Source organism: Saimiri boliviensis, chromosome 8 (assembly GCF_048565385.1).
Source record: "Saimiri boliviensis isolate mSaiBol1 chromosome 8, mSaiBol1.pri, whole genome shotgun sequence".
Lineage (NCBI taxonomy): Eukaryota > Metazoa > Chordata > Mammalia > Primates > Cebidae > Saimiri > Saimiri boliviensis.
This window is the reverse complement of record NC_133456.1, coordinates 41,611,527-41,629,145: the sequence shown is the minus strand read 5'-3', so window position 1 is coordinate 41,629,145 and position 17,619 is coordinate 41,611,527. Positions and strand designations below refer to the sequence as shown.

Genomic DNA, 17,619 nt, shown 5'->3' with positions numbered 1-17,619 from the left:
ATCTCTTCTAGCTGTAGTGTTCTAAGACTAAAAAACTGCCAGTTAATGCTACTAAGTTTTAATTATGTTATTTTAGAGAAACCTAGCTTTTGTGACTATTTCATTCTTTCTCCACACCCCTTCATACAGGTCTCTCAGTATCTTCTTGTTCTGTTCCCTATAGATCCCTAGTAGCCAATAAAAAATGAAAGTCTGTTTATTTGTTTACTGTAAATATGCAGTTCACAGAGACATTCTGGACAAATAATAATAAAATTGCCTTTTGCTCATAGTCCTCTTTGCTTCACACTATCCTGATGCATGTCCATTTTTAATGATCTGTAATGAATAATAAACTCTTATTTTTCCAGTTTTAATATCTATAAATTAGGAGTCAAAGTGACGAGTTTCCTCACACAGGGGCACCACTGATGGGGTCCAACAGGCAGACCCCAAACCTGTGACAGATGAAGAAATTCACTCAAACACAGAATACAGTGAAAGAGCAGGCAGGGGGGTCCATGGCCACTCACCCAAAGAAGTTAATGGCCACTGGCCCCAACTCCCTGGCTTTGCTGGCCTTTATTCAGCACACATTAAATGACAAAGGCTTTGAGTCAACACCACTAGAGGGTAAAGATTAAAGGCCAGGTTCCGAGGCTTAAAACAAACTCCATTTGTGGGTAATAAACTTCTGCCAACCCCTGAGTAGGAGACAGTCAAGTGCGGACGGGCAAAAGTTGGTCTTAGGACAACAAGCCATTTAGATAAACTGCTTTGCATTCCCCTGTTAACTGCTCTATGCTTCAAGCCTCAAGATAAAAGAACTAGCCATCTTCAGCTCCCATTCTCTCATCTGAAGCTTATGTAAACCACCTGGCCTTCAAAGGGGGTTTTGTGACTATTTCCTTTAACTATCCCTAATACTTTTCCCTTCATATTTTTGCCACCACCTTGACTGAACAACCACATCAAGGTATTAGAGAACTTTGGAAGTCTTATATTCCAGTGGTCCCTAAACATACTGGCACTTCTGAATCACCTGGAGAATGTTTGAAAAAAGACTGATACCTACGCTTGATATCTGGACATTCTGACTCAGTAGGTTGAGATGGGCCCCAGACCCTATACTTCTCAAGAAACACCCCAGGTCACTCTGAGGCTTAGACAAAGTTTGGAAGCCAGTGGTCTAGCCTAACTTTATCGGTAACGAGGGTAAGATGAATTGTCCCAGTGCTAAGGCCCAGTGACCTGAGACCTGGAGCCAGGATGCAGGGCTCCTAACTGTAGCTCACCACCATTGTTGAAAGACATTCTGTCAAACACATACTCTTCCAGAGCTCCAGCCATCAGTATATCTTCTCTGTCAGTTTTAACATCCAGCTCTGGTTCTCCATTAAGCAGAAGATTCAAGTTATAAATAACCAGCAAAGTACCTGGTAGAAAAATAGATGTTTGACTTGTCAGTATTTTAAATACACAAAACGCTAGTCATTGTGCTATTGTCTCATCTGTGGAACTGAGTCTGCTATAAAGTTTTCTTTTGTACTTTAGTAAATATTATGTTTGGCTAAGTCTTGGGCTAAGCCAAGACACATCTTATAACAAGTTTCACTCCCTGCCAAAGAGTGTTGAGTTTCTACAGTATGGTGCCTCTTACTACTATTCAATTTACTACAAGTCTTTCAATGTGGATTTTTCAACTTTGGCACTCTTTTCATAATTTGCATTACAAAATTTGTTAAGAGGCTGAGCCAAGCTTGTGTTATAGGTAAAGCTCTCACTGGTAGTACTGAATTCAACACATATAAAAACAAAGAAGGGTTTTTAAATATTGTACAAATAAGAAATATTGTTTTCATACACTATAGCAGGTGTTGGTAAATTCTTTCTGTAAAGGGCCAGATAGTAAATATTTTAGGCTTTGCAGGCCATACAGTCTCTGTTGCAACTATTCACAATGCAGCTCTGTCACTGCAGCATGAAAGCAGCAATGGAGAATGCATAAATGAATGAGTGTGGTTGTATTCCAATAAAACTCATATTTACAAGAACAGATACAGGGCCACATTTGATCTGAGACCATAATTTGCTGACCCCTGCTCCAAGGCATGGTTAACAGAAAAAGTCCAAATTATTTCCAGTTGATTATGATACTAAGTCAAACAGGATCATCAGAGAGATTAAAAAGACAACTAATTATACTTATCTTTTTGGTAGTTCTTAAGCACAAGGAAGAATAGCATAGTAGCTAAGAACATGGGCTTTCAAGCCTAAATCCCTGTGTCTAAATCCTGGATCAACTGTGTCAATAGATACCATACATTCGACATGTTGAACAGAAAGGTGGTGGAGGTAGAAAGAATGGGGAAAAGATCTGCTAATCTAGAGAAGAATGTCTGCAATGCTTTTGCTGTTTGCCACAGAAACATAAATTTGTTATTTTACAAGTTTCTAACTCTGTTTACACACCTGTTATGACCCTATCTCAAATGACGCAGTAAGTATCTCCCAATTTTGCTATCTAGTGCAGCAACTGTGGGGTCCCTGTGGCCACAGCCTAAATCATCCTCTTTTCACCCAGTTTCACCAAGCTCATGCAAGTACACATCCTTCTCCCAGTGTCAGGGATTTACAGTACTTCATGTTTGGATGCTCTTAAGACAAAGCTCATATGGATAAAATAAGTGACTGTCCCCAGTGTGAATCTACATGTGCTTATAACAACAACAAAAAAAATGAAAACACATGTACAGTGTCTTTCATAAGACACTGAACATAAGTACTTCCATCAAATGGTCAGAGTTTTGATGATCTTACCACATTTTCCATAGATCACATCAAATTGCTTCATCAATTCGGCTTCAGTTTTAAATGGGGAGTATTTATAAATTATAGATAATTCCATTGAGAATTTCTGGGGATCATCTGTGACAGATTCTCTGGTTCTTGTTAACCACGAGGGCATTGGAACTACAACCTATTAAAAAAAAATCAATTTATTATGAAATACACAAAAAACATTATTCTTTTGTCTTGTCTATTTAATTCCACTCTTCATCTAGACAAATTACAAAACACTAAATTAAAAGTTCATTTTCCTCCTACAATCTAGTTGTATAAGAGACATATAACAAATGTGTATAGACAGAATTGTATTTTAAAATACTCCATTGCAGAATATGGGAACAGATGGAGTGTACTTCAACTCCCTCTTGAAGGGTAGAATGGCAGAGGAAACAACAGAATCAGCATTTTAAAAGTTGAAAAGCAGATGACAGCATGCGCAAGAAAAGCAATCTAAAGCCCAAGCCAGAAAGAAAAGCCAGCCTGATTTGCAATTCAGAATTCCTACAGTGAAAGGCTCAGGGACTGACGGCAAGAGTTAACTCTAGAGTTGGTGTTGAGGGAAAGAAGAACTAGAAGTAATATCTAGATCCCCATCTGACAGCAGCTCCTCTCCAACTCCCAGGGTCTGGATATTTATTTTCTGGAAAGAGAAAGGGATTTCTAGACTGGAAGGCATGCCAGGCACTGCTGTTAGGGCACCTTGCTGAGATTAGATGGACCGAGTGAAAGTATATTTTACGGACGCTGAGAACCTCAGATCTTGACTCCCATTTGTCTCCTAGAAGCTGACAGGCCTATAGGCAGAAGACTAGGAGTCTTTCTTATAAAAATCTGACCAACCCAGAAAGGAAGAAACAAAGACAATTATATTAAGGATTCCCCAATAAAAAGGCTCAGTTAGATCACATTATTGTGACAGTCAGAGTAGCTAAGCCCCACTCACACTCTCAGAGCTTGCACTCAGCATTTTATTGGACTAATCTTTAACATATTCAGAATTAATGGCCATCTAAGAAAAGCCTCTCAATATGATAACAGAGAACAAATGATCATAAACAAAGCAACTCAGTGAAAACAGAAACCATAAAAAGAAGATGAAAATTTTAACAGGGCAAAAATCAATTATTGTTAATATCTTCAGAGTTATACAAGAAAATAATGAATCCATGAAACAGAAATGAGATATCCTTGAAAAAGAAACATTCAGAGAATAAGAAAGACATCTTAGAAATTAAGACTATGATTACAGAAAAAAAAAAAAAAATCAGTGAAAGTGTCAGGGTCCTTTGAATCAGAGTGACTCTATCTTGAACACGGGCTGGGTCAAATAAGGCTGAGACCTACCGGGCTGCATTTCCATGGTAGGCATTCTTAGTCACAGGATGAGATAGGAGGTGGGCACAAGATACAGGTCACAAAGACACTACTGACCCAGCCTCACAAAGAAGCTGGCCAAATCCCACCAAAACCAAGATCGTGATGAAAGTGATCTCTGGTCATCCTCACTATTCATTATATGCTAATTATAACATATCAGCATGCTAAAAGGCAATCCCACCAGTACCATGACTGTCTACAAGTGCCATGGCAACTTCAGGAAATTGCCCTAGATGATCTAAAAATGGGGAGGAAACCTCAGTTTCTGGAATTGCCCACCCCTTTCCTGGAAAACTCATGAATAATCAGCCCCTTATTTAGCATATAATCAAAAAGTAACTATAGGTAGACTCAGTTGAGCAGCCAAGGCTGCTGTTCTACCTAAAGAGTAGTCATTCTTTTATTCCTTTACTTTTTTCTTAATAAACTTGCTTTCACTTCACTCTGAACTCGCCTTGAATTCTTTCTTGCATGAGGTCCAAGCACTCTCTCTTGGGGTCTGGATACCCCTTTCTGGTAACAAAAGGGTTCAAAAACAAATGTTAGAAAATCTTCCAAAAAAAAAAAAAATGAAAATACAAAAACAGGAAAGAAAGGCTAAGAAAATTAGAGAACCATTTCCAGACTCTAATAGCTGAAAAACAGGAGTTACAAAAAAGATAAAAAGGAGAATATGAATAAAAGAAAATCATCAGATACTACAAGAAACTATCCCAGAATTGAAGAATATGAGTTTCCAAATCAAAAAGACCCAACAAGTGACCAGCACAATGGATGTAAATAGACCAGGCAAAGGCAAAACATTGAAATCAGAATACTGGGACAAAGAAGATTATTTTGACCTTCAAAGAGTAAAGGTTAAAAAAAAAAAAAATGAATGGGTCACATACAAGATTAAGCAGTTAAATGGCTTGAGACTTCTGAATAACAACACTAGAAACTAGATACTGGAGCAAAACCTTAGAAATTGTGAAGGAAAAGAAATTCCAACCTAGAAATAATACCAAGCCCAACTATCATGAAGTGCTAGGGTAGAACAAAAACCTTTTAATGCATGTGAGGTCTCCAGATATTTTGCCCCCTGTGTTCCCTTGCTCAAGAAGTCACTGGAGAACATGTTGTACCAAGAAAAGGCAGCAAGCTACAGAAGAAGACACGAGATCTAGAATCTGAGAGCTGACACAGAAGAGAGGGAAAGGGAATAACCAGGATGATGGCAAGGACATATCCCAGGATGGCAGCTGAACACCGCCATGGAGGCAGGAGTGTGAGCTGTGGCACAGGAAAAGGCCCCAGGCAAACTTTATTAGGATGATGGGACCAAAAGGACAGCATTTTGAGACTGGGGTTAGCACAGTGACATGAACACAGAAAACCAAGCAAATATTCAGAGACAGCAATACACATAAAAATCTAAGCAGTCAATTATTAATTTTAGGGGAAATAAGTTGTACATGAAAAAGAAAAATAATAGGTTATGACTTGGTATAATTTGAACAGTGTTTATAAAGTCTTATAAAGTAAATACTGAATATTGCCATAACTAAAATTAAAGCGATGTTGAGAATGGGAGATGAGAAGACTGATTGTATGACAGAAGTCGAGAAAAAGGGTAGGTAAATCGTCTTTTAAAGTGGGAGGTTAATAGATAATGCCTACATAAAATCAAGAAGTAGCAATATAAGCATGCTATTTATTTTATTTATTTTATTTTATTTTATTTTATTTATTTTTTTGAGACGGAGTTTTGCTCTTGTTACCCAGGCTGGAGTGCAATGGCGCCATCTTGGCTCACCGCAACCTCCGCCTCCTGGGTTCAGGCAATTCTCCTGCCTCAGCCTCCTAAGTAGCTGGGATTACAGGCACGCGCCACCATGCCCAGCTAATGTTTTGTATTTTAGTAGAGACGAGGTTTCACCATGTTGACCAGGAGGGTCTCAATCTCTTGACCTCGTGATCCACTCGCCTCGGCCTCCCAAAGTGCTAGGATTACAGGCGTGAGCCACCACGTCCAGTCAACAAGCCTGCTATTTAGAGACATGCAGGTAAATGTCAAAAGAATAGGCTTTTTTCTTTTGCATTTTTTGAGACAGGGTCTCAGTATGTTGCTCAGGCTGGGCTCATACTACTGGGCTCAAGTGATCCTCCCTCTTCAGTGTCCCAGGTCACTGGGACTACAGAGGCACTGCACCATGCCCAGATAGAACTTGTTAGTCTTGTTCCAAGAGGTTGTCTCTGTGGAAGTAGAAATGGAAAGTGGTTGCTGTCTTCAGTTGTTTTTTTTTTAAAAAGGGAATGGCCCATTTTAAGAAAGCTGTAATTAAGGGTTAGCCCAATTTTCCAAGCCCTTTATACACATAACATGCAACATCAATGCTTAAAGCATCATTTTTCCTCAGGTCAGGCTCCCACATGGCTTACTCCGTTTTTGCCTGCAGACTGCTCCCGTCACCTAGCCCCACCCACTGGCAGTCTCACAGCACCACACCATCCATCCAAACTCCACATGCATCTCCAGGTCTGAGACTTGTTAGGGCCATTACTCTCCAGTACCAGCTTTTCCAGCTACAAGTTGTACTCTCTCCATAAAACCCTCATTGGCCACTCAAGGCCCTCTAATATCTCCATCCAGATCATTGCTTTTGATAATCTGCTAAAGGCAGACACACAGACTCACTGAGGAGCATTCTTTTTAAATACTGTCATTTTTAAAATCCAATTCATATATGTCTACCTTATTTTGTGATAAACCTGAAAACTCTGAGATGGCCACATGATATTCTGCTTCTTTCCCACTTTCCCTAGAGTCTATCCAGTACTAGGCAGAAAGTAGTTCCTCAACATGTATTTGTTGCATTTAATTATAACTGATAGTCATAATAATAAAACTCAGGCACTTATAACTAACAGAATGCCTCTGGATCAGCTAACAGAGTCGAAATTATGGTCACCAGAGTAACAGTTTAAAGTCCATTTTGCATTCAATTTCTTTACATTTTGTATTCCAAATCTTTGACTCCAATATTTTATTTATTTTTAAAATGACAATCCATTTATGGCAGTTATGCTGGAAAGATTTCGCAGGTTTCTTCTAAAAAGCTCATCATGCCTAAGGGAGCCTCTTATTTTGGGAGATTTGAGCACATGGATAATGAAAATGTTCTCAGGAAAGAGTCAAGAGGATAGGCCTTTGATGTCCCCAGAATGTCTAAATACCTTCTCTCCATTTCCCAAACATATTCCTAAGTTTCTAAATCATATCAGAAAGAACCCATGACAAGACTTCACCTTCTGAGAGGGTAAATGAAAGCAATACCATTGTTAATGGGAAGAGAAGGAAAGCCTCAACTCTTACCTCACTAAGACCTTCTTCTTCACAGAACGTCTGAGAAAAAAACACACAGGTCATCGTTTCTTCCTTCTTCGTAAAAAGAATAAAGTCTTTTCCAATTCTCATGGACCCACTATATTAAAAAGGAAGAACATCATGTTTTAAATCTCAAATACTGTAAAGGAAGAACAGGCACGCTGTTACCACTATGTACTGTCAGGATGTTCTTTCCAACACTCTGTTTTGCTGACCCATCATTAAGAGAGTACAAATGTTTTTGTTTGTTTGTTTGTTTGTTTTTAAGTAAAGCAGAAGAATTTGAGCTAAGCCGGCCCCATATTCTTGCTTGAGATTTGGCTGCTGGGGAAAGGGTCCATTCAGGGCTCAAAAAAACAATCATCTATCTCAGGCAGGAGCCACACAAGTGAGCCTCATGTCCTCACCTTTCAATGCAGCATACTGAAAAAAATGAGCTGCAGGCCCAGCACCTAGGTTAAAGTATGCTTTGAGAAACAACAGAACAGGGAGATGCAACAAAGCCCTAGAGTCCAGGGGTACTGCTTCAGGAATCCCTGAAAAATGATTTATCTTATTACATGGGAGAATTCACTTTTAAAATGTTATAAAGATAAAAGTCAGTTATGGGCCAGGTGCGGTGGTTCACGCCTGTAACCTCAGCACTTTGGGAGGCAGAGGCGGGGAGATTACTTGAGGTCAGGAGTTCAAGACCAGCCTGGCCAACATGGTGAAACCCTGTCTCTACAAAAATACAAAAATTAGCCGGGCATGGTGGGTCACATCTGTAATCCCAGCTGCTCAGGAGGCTGAGGCAGGAGAACCTCTTGAACCTGGGAGGCCGAGGTTGCAGTGAGCTGAGATCGTGCCACTGCACTCCAGCCTGGGTGACAGAGTGAGACTCTGTCTCAAAAAAACAAAAAAAAAAAGTCAGTTATGGATATACAGAGTGAGACTCTGTCTCAAAAAAAAAAAAAAAAAGTCAGTTATGGATACAGAAATTCCGGATGGACACAGTGGCTCACGCCTGTAATCCCAGCACTTTGGGAGGCTGAGGCGGGTGAATCACAAGGCCAAGAGATTGAGATCATCCTGGTCAACATGGTGAAACCCTGCCTCTACTAAAAATACAAAAATTAGCTGGGCATGGTGGTGCGTGCCTGTAATTCCAGCTTCTCGGGAGGCTGAGGCAGGAGAATTGCCTGAACCCAGGAGGCGGAGGTTGTGGTGAGCCGAGATTGCGCCATTGCACTCCAGCCTGGGTAAAAAGAACGAAACTCCATCTCAAAAAAAAAAAAAAAAAAAAAAGAAAAAAGAAATTCCAAAACAAAGTAGTAGGTCACACCCTGACTCCATACCAACATCATTCTGTGTAAGTTGTTTTAACTAAACAGTGTTCCCAGTATCAATAATGTATGCCTTAAGGGGAAAAAACATGCTTACCTTTTAAGAGCATTGCCGTATTGCCCAATGAACTTCAAGGTTGAAAGCCGTTTTTTGGATCTTCCAAAGTAAATGATGTCTGAAGCTTCCTCTGTAATTGACAGTGACTTTTAAGGTGGTTAGGAAGACTCTTTGACACTGGCCTAAGGCCCAGTTGTCAGGACTTCACATGTCCTCAGAACATCAGGGCAAATCCATAGCTCTTGGGTCAGCCCAGAGACAACGATTTTCATCAGGATCCATAGTCTCTGGCAAGGGTCTTAACGGTATTACAGTCAGCCCAAGGTACTGCGGGCTCCACATTCATGGGCTCAACTAATCTTGGACCGAAAACATTCAGGAAAAAAATAAATTGCACCTGGACTGACCATGTACAGACTTTTTTTTTGGGGGGGGTGTCATTATTTTCTAAACAACAAAGTGTAACAATTAATAACATTTATTCTGCATTAGGTATTATAAGGAATCTAGAGAAGATTTAAAGTATACAGAAGGATGTATAGATGTTATACAGAAATAATGTGCCATTTTCTTTCATGGACTTTGTCATCCACAGCTTTTAGTATCCTAGAAAAGGTCCTGGAATCAATACCCTACAGATACTGAGAAACAACTGTATACTAAAGAAGATGAGACAGACCTAACCAGGTGACCTTAGGTAGAGTTTAAAAGTCTGTAAGAGGGAACTACTTAATACTTATATCATGGTGTTGCTGACGAAGATAAATGAAACAAATTAATGGAGACGATGTATTTGTGAAATTCCGAACACAAAACTTGGCACTTGCTTGGGTGCTAACAAATTATAAGTGTATTATTTGTACCACTCGTAATTTCCCTACAAATTTAGCCCTTAACCAGGCCCACATGAGACTAAGAGGGGCAGGATGGCTTCTGCTCTGATACTTCCTGGGAGGGAAGGTTAATCATTTCAGACTTTCCAAGTCATTCTCCTGACCTCTCCAGGTATTCTGTCTGGAGAATAATCCTTTGGACTTCAGAATATATTAATACCAACCTCCAGGACCAAGAATGTTCTTCTTGTTGGTCTACCTGAATACATGCTGTAGAATTGTCCTAAGGACCCTGTGTCAGTCTGGGTACAGACGTGCTATAGTTCAGTGGCACATGGTATGAGGTATGTAAAAGCCACCAAATACTCTGCTTCTCTGAAACTAACTGGACTTTCTACGATGTGTTCTCATGAGGGATTAGGCATTAGGTGAGGATATCCATAATGACAATGTTAGCTACCATTTATTGGTTTTTTGTTTTTGTTTTGTTTTGTTTTGTTTTAGATAAAGTCTTGCTCTGTTGCCAAGCTATAATGCAGTGGCACGATCTCAGATCACTGCAACCTCCACCTCCCAGGTTTAAGCAATTTCCCTGCCTCAGCCTCCTGAGTAGCTGGGACTACAGGCGCGCACCACCAAGCTCAGTTAATTATTTTTTTGTGTGTATTTTAGTAGAGATGGGGTTTCACCATGTTGGCCAGGATGGTCTCGAACTCCTGACCTTGTGATCTGCCTGCCTCAGCCTCCCAAACTGCTGGGATTACAGGTGTGAACCACCACGCCCAGCCTATTACTTGTTTAGTACATGCTAAGTACTATGTTATAAACTTACATGCACAGCTTAATATTTACAACAAAACAAGAAAGGTATTATTATTATGACCTGCATGTCACAGATGAGCAAATGTAACTCTAAGGAGTTTAAGAAAACTGCTCAAGGTCACAGAGCACACAGATGGTACAGCTAGGATTATAACCCAAAGCTGTAAGTCTTGGTACAGACACAGTATAGCTCTGAACCATATCCCACGTGTTCATTATACGGTACGTGAATGTACATGCATGGTTGCCAGGTTCTGAGCACAGGAATAAAACACTGAACAGGCCAGGCATAGCTCCTGCCTTGGACAACATTATGTCATGGCAGGAGAAACAGATTGAAATTAAACTAATAAACAAGATCATTTCTGACTGAGAGTATTAAGTGAAGAAAACAAAACCAGGATAAGGCATTAGAGAATTAACAGGAAGGTCGCCTGCAGGTGGAATGATCAGGGAAGGCCACTGGCAGATGGTTAACATGAGATGGATTCCAATGATGAGGGGCCAGCCGTGTGTGGGTGGAGTGTTCTAAGTGAGGAAGTGGGAAGAATAAGAAAAGGCCGAAGAGGCGCACAGGGCCAAAGAATATAAGGCCTTGGAAGCAATGCTGAGAGCACAAATTTTATCAAGTAATGGAAAACCACTGAGAGTTTTCAGCAGGAAAATGATACAATAAAATGAACATTAAAAGAAAGAAAATCAGTCAGGATGCTACGTGGGGAATGGACTATCAAGGGGCAAGACTAGAGACTTTTTAAAAAAAAAACCCAGAAAGTACTATAGTCATTTTCTACAGGTCAAGATTGATCTAGCTCCGTTTGAACAAGGGATAGATTCTACTTTTAGTAATCTTCCTTCATCTTTATTACTACTTGATGCTACTATGTAACTAAAGTGTGAGTTACTTCTGAAGGTCTGAATATTTGTCATTTGTCTGTGTTTCAAACATTTTGTTCATGACCCATATAAAAAGAGTTGCTTCTTTTCATAAGAAATTTCCTCAAGAATATATCACATATATTCTGTCATTTATTTTAGGGACTTAAAAAAAATGAACTTAGGAGGCTGAGGCAGGAGAATTGCCTGAACCCAGGAGGCGGAGGTTGCGGTGAGCCGAGATCGCGCCATTGCACTCCAGCCTGGGTAACAAGAGCAAAACTCCGTCTCAAAAAAAAAAAAAAAAAAAAAAAAAAAAAATGAACTTAATATTCAGGCTAGTGAAAAATTACTTTTTCCAGCATGGGTTTTTGTTGTTGTTGTTGTTATGAACTCTCCTTTCTCACTAAAAGACCAAGAATACCTTCAATTAAAATGAACTGGAAAAATCAAAATTACCCAAAGTCAGAACAAAACTGGTGAAACAATCTTTCTAAACTTGTTAATAAACACTCTTCAACTATTCAGACCAAGAAGAAACTTCAGAGCTGAAAGAAGACATTTGCCGTACTTCAAATTCTCAGTTTCTATCAGCACATATTATCTGAGCATACCGATGCACCCTTTCCTTGGTTATGGAACTGACCATGGCCGTTCCATATCACTTGAACTCTCTCATCATTTTTTAAATCTAGTGGTCAAAAACCCCAGCTTGTGGAACACACAGTGTTTAAAGAATTCAGGAATACAATATCTAAAACAACCCAATGCCCTCAGATGGAATAACATTTCCCTTTCACAGCACACAGACACTGTGTACCCATAATGTGCTGGCTTTGTGCTAACCTTGAATACACAAAGGTAAGTCATGAGATCTATTGTAGATGCTTTCATTATGATGGGAACATTCATTTGAAGCAACTAAATCTTTCAAAATGCAGAGGAAAAAATAAGGCTAAAAACAAGGAGAGGTAACCTCTACCTCAAGGTTAAGCAAAATTAAAAATAGCCTAAAGGTACAAGAAACTGCCTGGGGCTCTCACAAGCAATACCTAAAGGATGAGCTAAAAACAATCTCAGAGTCCATTCGGTGACTTGGTCTTCCATTCATTCCCAGATACTTACTTCTTACAATCAGTAACATCGGCCTTTCATTTTTCTGACAATATTTATAGACATTTACTTTTTGTCTTGGTTTAGATGGTTACAATAAATTTACTCTGCCAGCTGGAATAGTTAAACCGAAAAAGTTCAACAATAAGTTTGTGGCTCATTTTCCTTAATTGCTTCATCCCTGTTTTTGAATAGATAGCTCAATTTATTTTTTATTTATTTTGTAGGTTTTCAGACTGTTTCATTTAACAGCCAGTTAGGTATCCAGACAATTAACTTACCAGGGCTCATGCCACATCCATCATCCAGGAAACACAACATGAATCCACCCTGCAGTTTTTCATTATGCACTGTAAGAGAAAGCAGTTATTACTAATAAATATCGGGCTTAATTTGTTAGTCAGAAAGTCATGCTGCTAGAATACTTATTTGTCTTCCTCCAATGCAGCCGCAGAGTGACAGAGTTATGGCACAAAGATGGAGCCCAGAGTGGAGTCTTGGCTACAGCTTCACAAGAAACCGCAGGGGAAAAACAATCATGTAACATAAAGGCTTTAAATTAACATAAAACATCTACATGTGAAAAAATTATGTATACCGCAGGACATGTTCTGCTCTGGAACTGGACCAGTCCTTTAAACTTCAGGCATTTCCTCTCTGTGGGAAGGGAAAAAGGTAAATGGTGAAGTGACCCCAGGACCCCTCTCTCAAACTGACCAAGTTTTGTGCCTTTCCACCGAAGTGTAATTATAAAAGAAATCTAGGCCATTCTTACTAAATCCATCAGGCTCCCTTCTAAGCAGTTAATTCCCATAAGAGCCATTTGTGAGTGTTTCTTCATGGGAGCAAATATTTGCCTCTTGAAGACACCTTTAATTTTTCAAAATGGTTAACTTATTTAAAATCAATTTTGATGATTTAAAGACATCATTAAATTACATAATATTAATCTTTGGTTTACAAAAATGTTGGAGGTAGGCTGGGTGTGATGACTCATGCCTGTAATCCCAGAACTTTGGGAGGCTAAGGCAAGAGGATCACTTGAGGCCAGGAGTTCAAGACCAGGCTGGCCAAGGTAGTAAGACTTCATCTCTAAAATAAATGAATAAATAAATAAATAAATAAATAAGGTTTAAGGTGTAACTAAAACTAATGAGACTAATTTTAGTGCCCAGTTTGTAAACTGGCCCTGACAATAATTTCAGCAGTTGGACATAGGAGTTCTAGCACATTTCTCTCTCTTAAATGACAGTGTTATTCAGGAATAATTTATACACAATAAACTGCACATATTTAAAGTATACAATTTGACAAATTTTAACATATATATACACACACACACATGTGAAATCATAACCACAATCACAGCAGTGAATATATGCACACCTCAAATGTTTCCTCCTGACCCTTTGTAAACCCTCCCTTCGGCCCCTTCCATGTCCTATCACACTCACCTTACCCTCAGGCAATCACTGATATGCTTTTTTTCCAGCACTTTTATTAAGTCAACTTCTCTGTTCAGAAGTCAGCTAGAGACTACACGTGGTAGCTCATGTCTGTAATCCCAGCACTTTGGGAGTCCAAGTAGGGAGACTGGCTTGACGCCAGGAATTCAAGACCCACCTGGCCAATATAGTGAGACTCTATGGCCACTAAAAATTAAATATAAAAAAAATAGCCAGGCATGGTGGTGCATGCCTATAATCCTGGCTACTTGGGAGGCTGGAGCAATGACATCACTTGAGTCCAGGACTTCGAGTTTACAATGAGCTATGAACTCCACTCCACTGCACTCCAGCCTGGGCAACACAGAAAGAGACCTCGTCTCAAAAAAAAAAAAAAAAAAAAAAAAGTCACCTAGAAGTGATATTTTAAAAAGTAAGTAAGTTTCAAGAGGGCACATGAATACATACTTATAAAACATACTCAATCTTTCTGGGTTTATAATTTCATGGTCATGTGCCCACTTCTAATCCCCGCTCCTCTAATTTACTTCTTTGTAAACTTTTAGGATCTGACCACCATTTCATTTTCCCAGTTCCTTCTCTCTGCCTAGTCCTCTGGTCTGCTTACCTTAACTTCTGTGCCAGGACATCCCTCCCCTCCTCCTTTAAGGTATTTGTTCTGTTCAGTCCTCCCTCTAGGGCTGACATTTCTTCACTGTTCAATGAGAGAACTCCAACTCTGTTGAGCTCTCTGCATAAAGGCAGTAACGCTCAATCTTGGTTGCACATTGAAATCAACAACAGATATTCTAATATAACTGATCTTCGATAGGGTTCAGAAATTGGTATTTTCGGGCCGGGTGCGGTGGCTCAAGCCTGTAATCCCAGCACTTTGGGAGGCCGAGGCGGGTGGATCATGAGGTCAAGAGATCGAGACCATCCTGGTCAACATGGTGAAACCCTGTCTCTACTAAAAATACAAAAAAATTAGCTGGGCACGGTGGTGCGTGCCTGTAATCCCAGCTACTCAGGAGGCTGAGGCAGGAGAATTGCCTGAACCCAGGAGGCGGAGGTTGTGGTGAGCCGAGATCGTGCCATTGCACGCCAGCCTGGGTAACAAGAGTGAAACTCTGTCTCAAAAAAAAAAAAAAAAAGAAATTGGTATTTTCTTCTAAAATTCCCCCTCATTTATTCTAATGTTCATCCAGGATTGGGAACCACCTGATGCAAAACCAGGTTCAGCCTTGGGCAGCTTTGCATAGTAGCCACAGCCGATTTTGCACTTCTTGGTATATATTTCTCATGGAAGGAGCTTGCAGAGAGAAGGGTATTCCTTCAGTAAATGGCTGAGAAAGACCCAAGATTCCTAGCAGACATATACTACAGTACTTCCCTTTTTTGTGAATCCATATTAGGAATTAAACACAAGTATAGCCTCAAAATTGAATACTCCCTATTATCCACTCTGAAAGCTGGCCTTATTTCAATTCCGTAACACTATGAATTTCAGGTATATTTTATCACCTGTTAATTATGCATGTCCAATACAAATCAAACACCTCCAATACAAATCAAACACCTCCTCCTACATTAGACTTTCTCCTCCTCCTTGTTTCCTGTTCAGTAAATGGCAGCACCCTGTCCGAGTCAAAACCTCAGGATCACCATGACATTCTCCATCTCCTCACCCCACACACGGGCAACTATCTAGTCCTCTCCGTTTCACTGCCTGAATGACTCTCCTGTTTAATCACTTTCCCTTTCCCCACTATACTGTCTTATTTCAGGAAACCATCTTCTGGGTCATAACAGCTCCCTACCTTCTATGTTCTCCCTACAGTCAAAGGGTGCATCTAGTCCTCTATCAGTTGTGCATTTCACTGCTCTCCTGCTTAAAACCTCTCCATGGCTTCCCACTGCTCTCAGGATAAAATCCAACCACCTAACAAATCTTGTGTGCCCTCCGTGACCTGGCCCTCTGGATGATTCTCCAAGCCCATCTCTTGTCCTCCCCTCACCTGCCCATGCTGCCGCCTTCCACTCCCACACAAATACTCGCCTTGAATGAATCTTCAACGTCTCCAACATTTTTTTCTACATTCTCTCCATATTCCAGTTGCTGTACATAATGCCCTTCCATCCTTTCCATGCTTCACTCACCGCACGAATGCCTATTTTCTCTTTCAATTAGTTCAAATAAGATTTCTTTTAGGAAGCCTTTTCTAATCCTTCCATGCCCTTAGTGCCCGTAATTGATGTCCCCTTTATCTCTGTTTTCCCACCTTTGTAGTGTATGAAAATACCTGTTCATATATCTATTTGTCTTTCAGTGGTTTCTACACTTTTTTGGAACACAGTTACCTCAGAGATATGAGGAAAGCGACGGGCCCTCTACCCACCAAAGTACAGCTACACACTACATTTCTCATGGGCTCCACACTAGAATGTCAGTTCCTTAAGAGTGTAAACCCAGCACCTAGCCTGGTGCCTGGCATTTAGTAAGCACTAAAATATGGGTACTGAATGCATATCCACGTTTACTGGAACTAATAGACACGAACATATAAAATACCACGATGAAAATATATTTCATTTGAATGTTATAGCCTTCAAATTACTAGACAGAAATTTAAGATTGACAATAATTCAAGGCCACAGTAAATAAATTGAAAAATAGTCCAATCCTAGATGAACTTTGTATCACGAGACTATTTCCATGTATTGATGCATAAGCATTGTCCCTGACTTTTTTATGTTTTTTTTGTTTGTTTGTTTTTTAAGAAAATCAGTTTGGGCTAGGTTGATAGCCATACGATGGCTCGCCTCAATAAAAAATGTTATAACATGATTAGGTAATTTTTTTCAGATCAATAATAATTTATTAGGTGGTGATTCTGTCAGTTGGCAATTTGAACTGGGCTCAGCTGGCTTGTTTTTCTTTTGGGCTTGCCTGGGCTTGCCAGCTGGTGGATTGGCCCAAAGCTGGTTCACCTGGTGGAATCATTCACATGTAAAGTGTTTGGTGCTGGCAGTTGGCGAGAGGGCAGGAGTGACTAAACCCCATGTCTCCACCAGCCTAGCCCAGGCTTATTCTCATGGTAACAGCCTTAGAGTCTCCAAGGCAGCAAGAAAAGGCAAGCCTCAACATGCAAGTGCTTTCTGGGTCTTCATTTGTGTCATTCTTACCAATGTCCTGTTGGCCAAAGCAAGTCACATGGCCAAGCCCAGAGTAAATGTGGGAGAGGACTATCCAGGATCACAGATATAAGTGGCCCTTGTTCAACACTATACCACAGTCTCGTTTCTTTGGGGAGTCTGAGTGAAAACACTTCGCATTTAATCATCAAGTGGTACAAATTTTCTTAAGTTTTATTTTAATTGACACATAATAATTGCACAAAGATTTCTTTTTTAATCCGTTGTTGGAAATGGTACTTTAATATGTTGGCATCTGGTCACCACCCTTGGATTTTTTTTTTTTTACTGCATTTTAGGTTTTGGGGTACATGTGAAGAACATGCAAGATTGTTGCATAGGTACACACATGGCAGTGTGATTTGCTGCCTTCCTCCCC

At 40.0% G+C, this 17,619-nt stretch overlaps 1 protein-coding gene across 1 annotated transcript in view; it reads right to left on the bottom strand.

The window, feature by feature from the left end:
- The window catches only part of MORC1 (MORC family CW-type zinc finger 1), a 168,890-nt gene that overhangs the window by 139,470 nt on the left and 11,801 nt on the right, over positions 1 to 17,619 (bottom strand). The window contains 5 exon segments of the mRNA XM_074405314.1: positions 1,310 to 1,415; positions 2,800 to 2,959; positions 7,562 to 7,670; positions 8,996 to 9,086; positions 12,882 to 12,950. Of these exon segments, the coding sequence (XP_074261415.1) occupies positions 1,310 to 1,415; positions 2,800 to 2,959; positions 7,562 to 7,670; positions 8,996 to 9,086; positions 12,882 to 12,950 (535 nt within the window).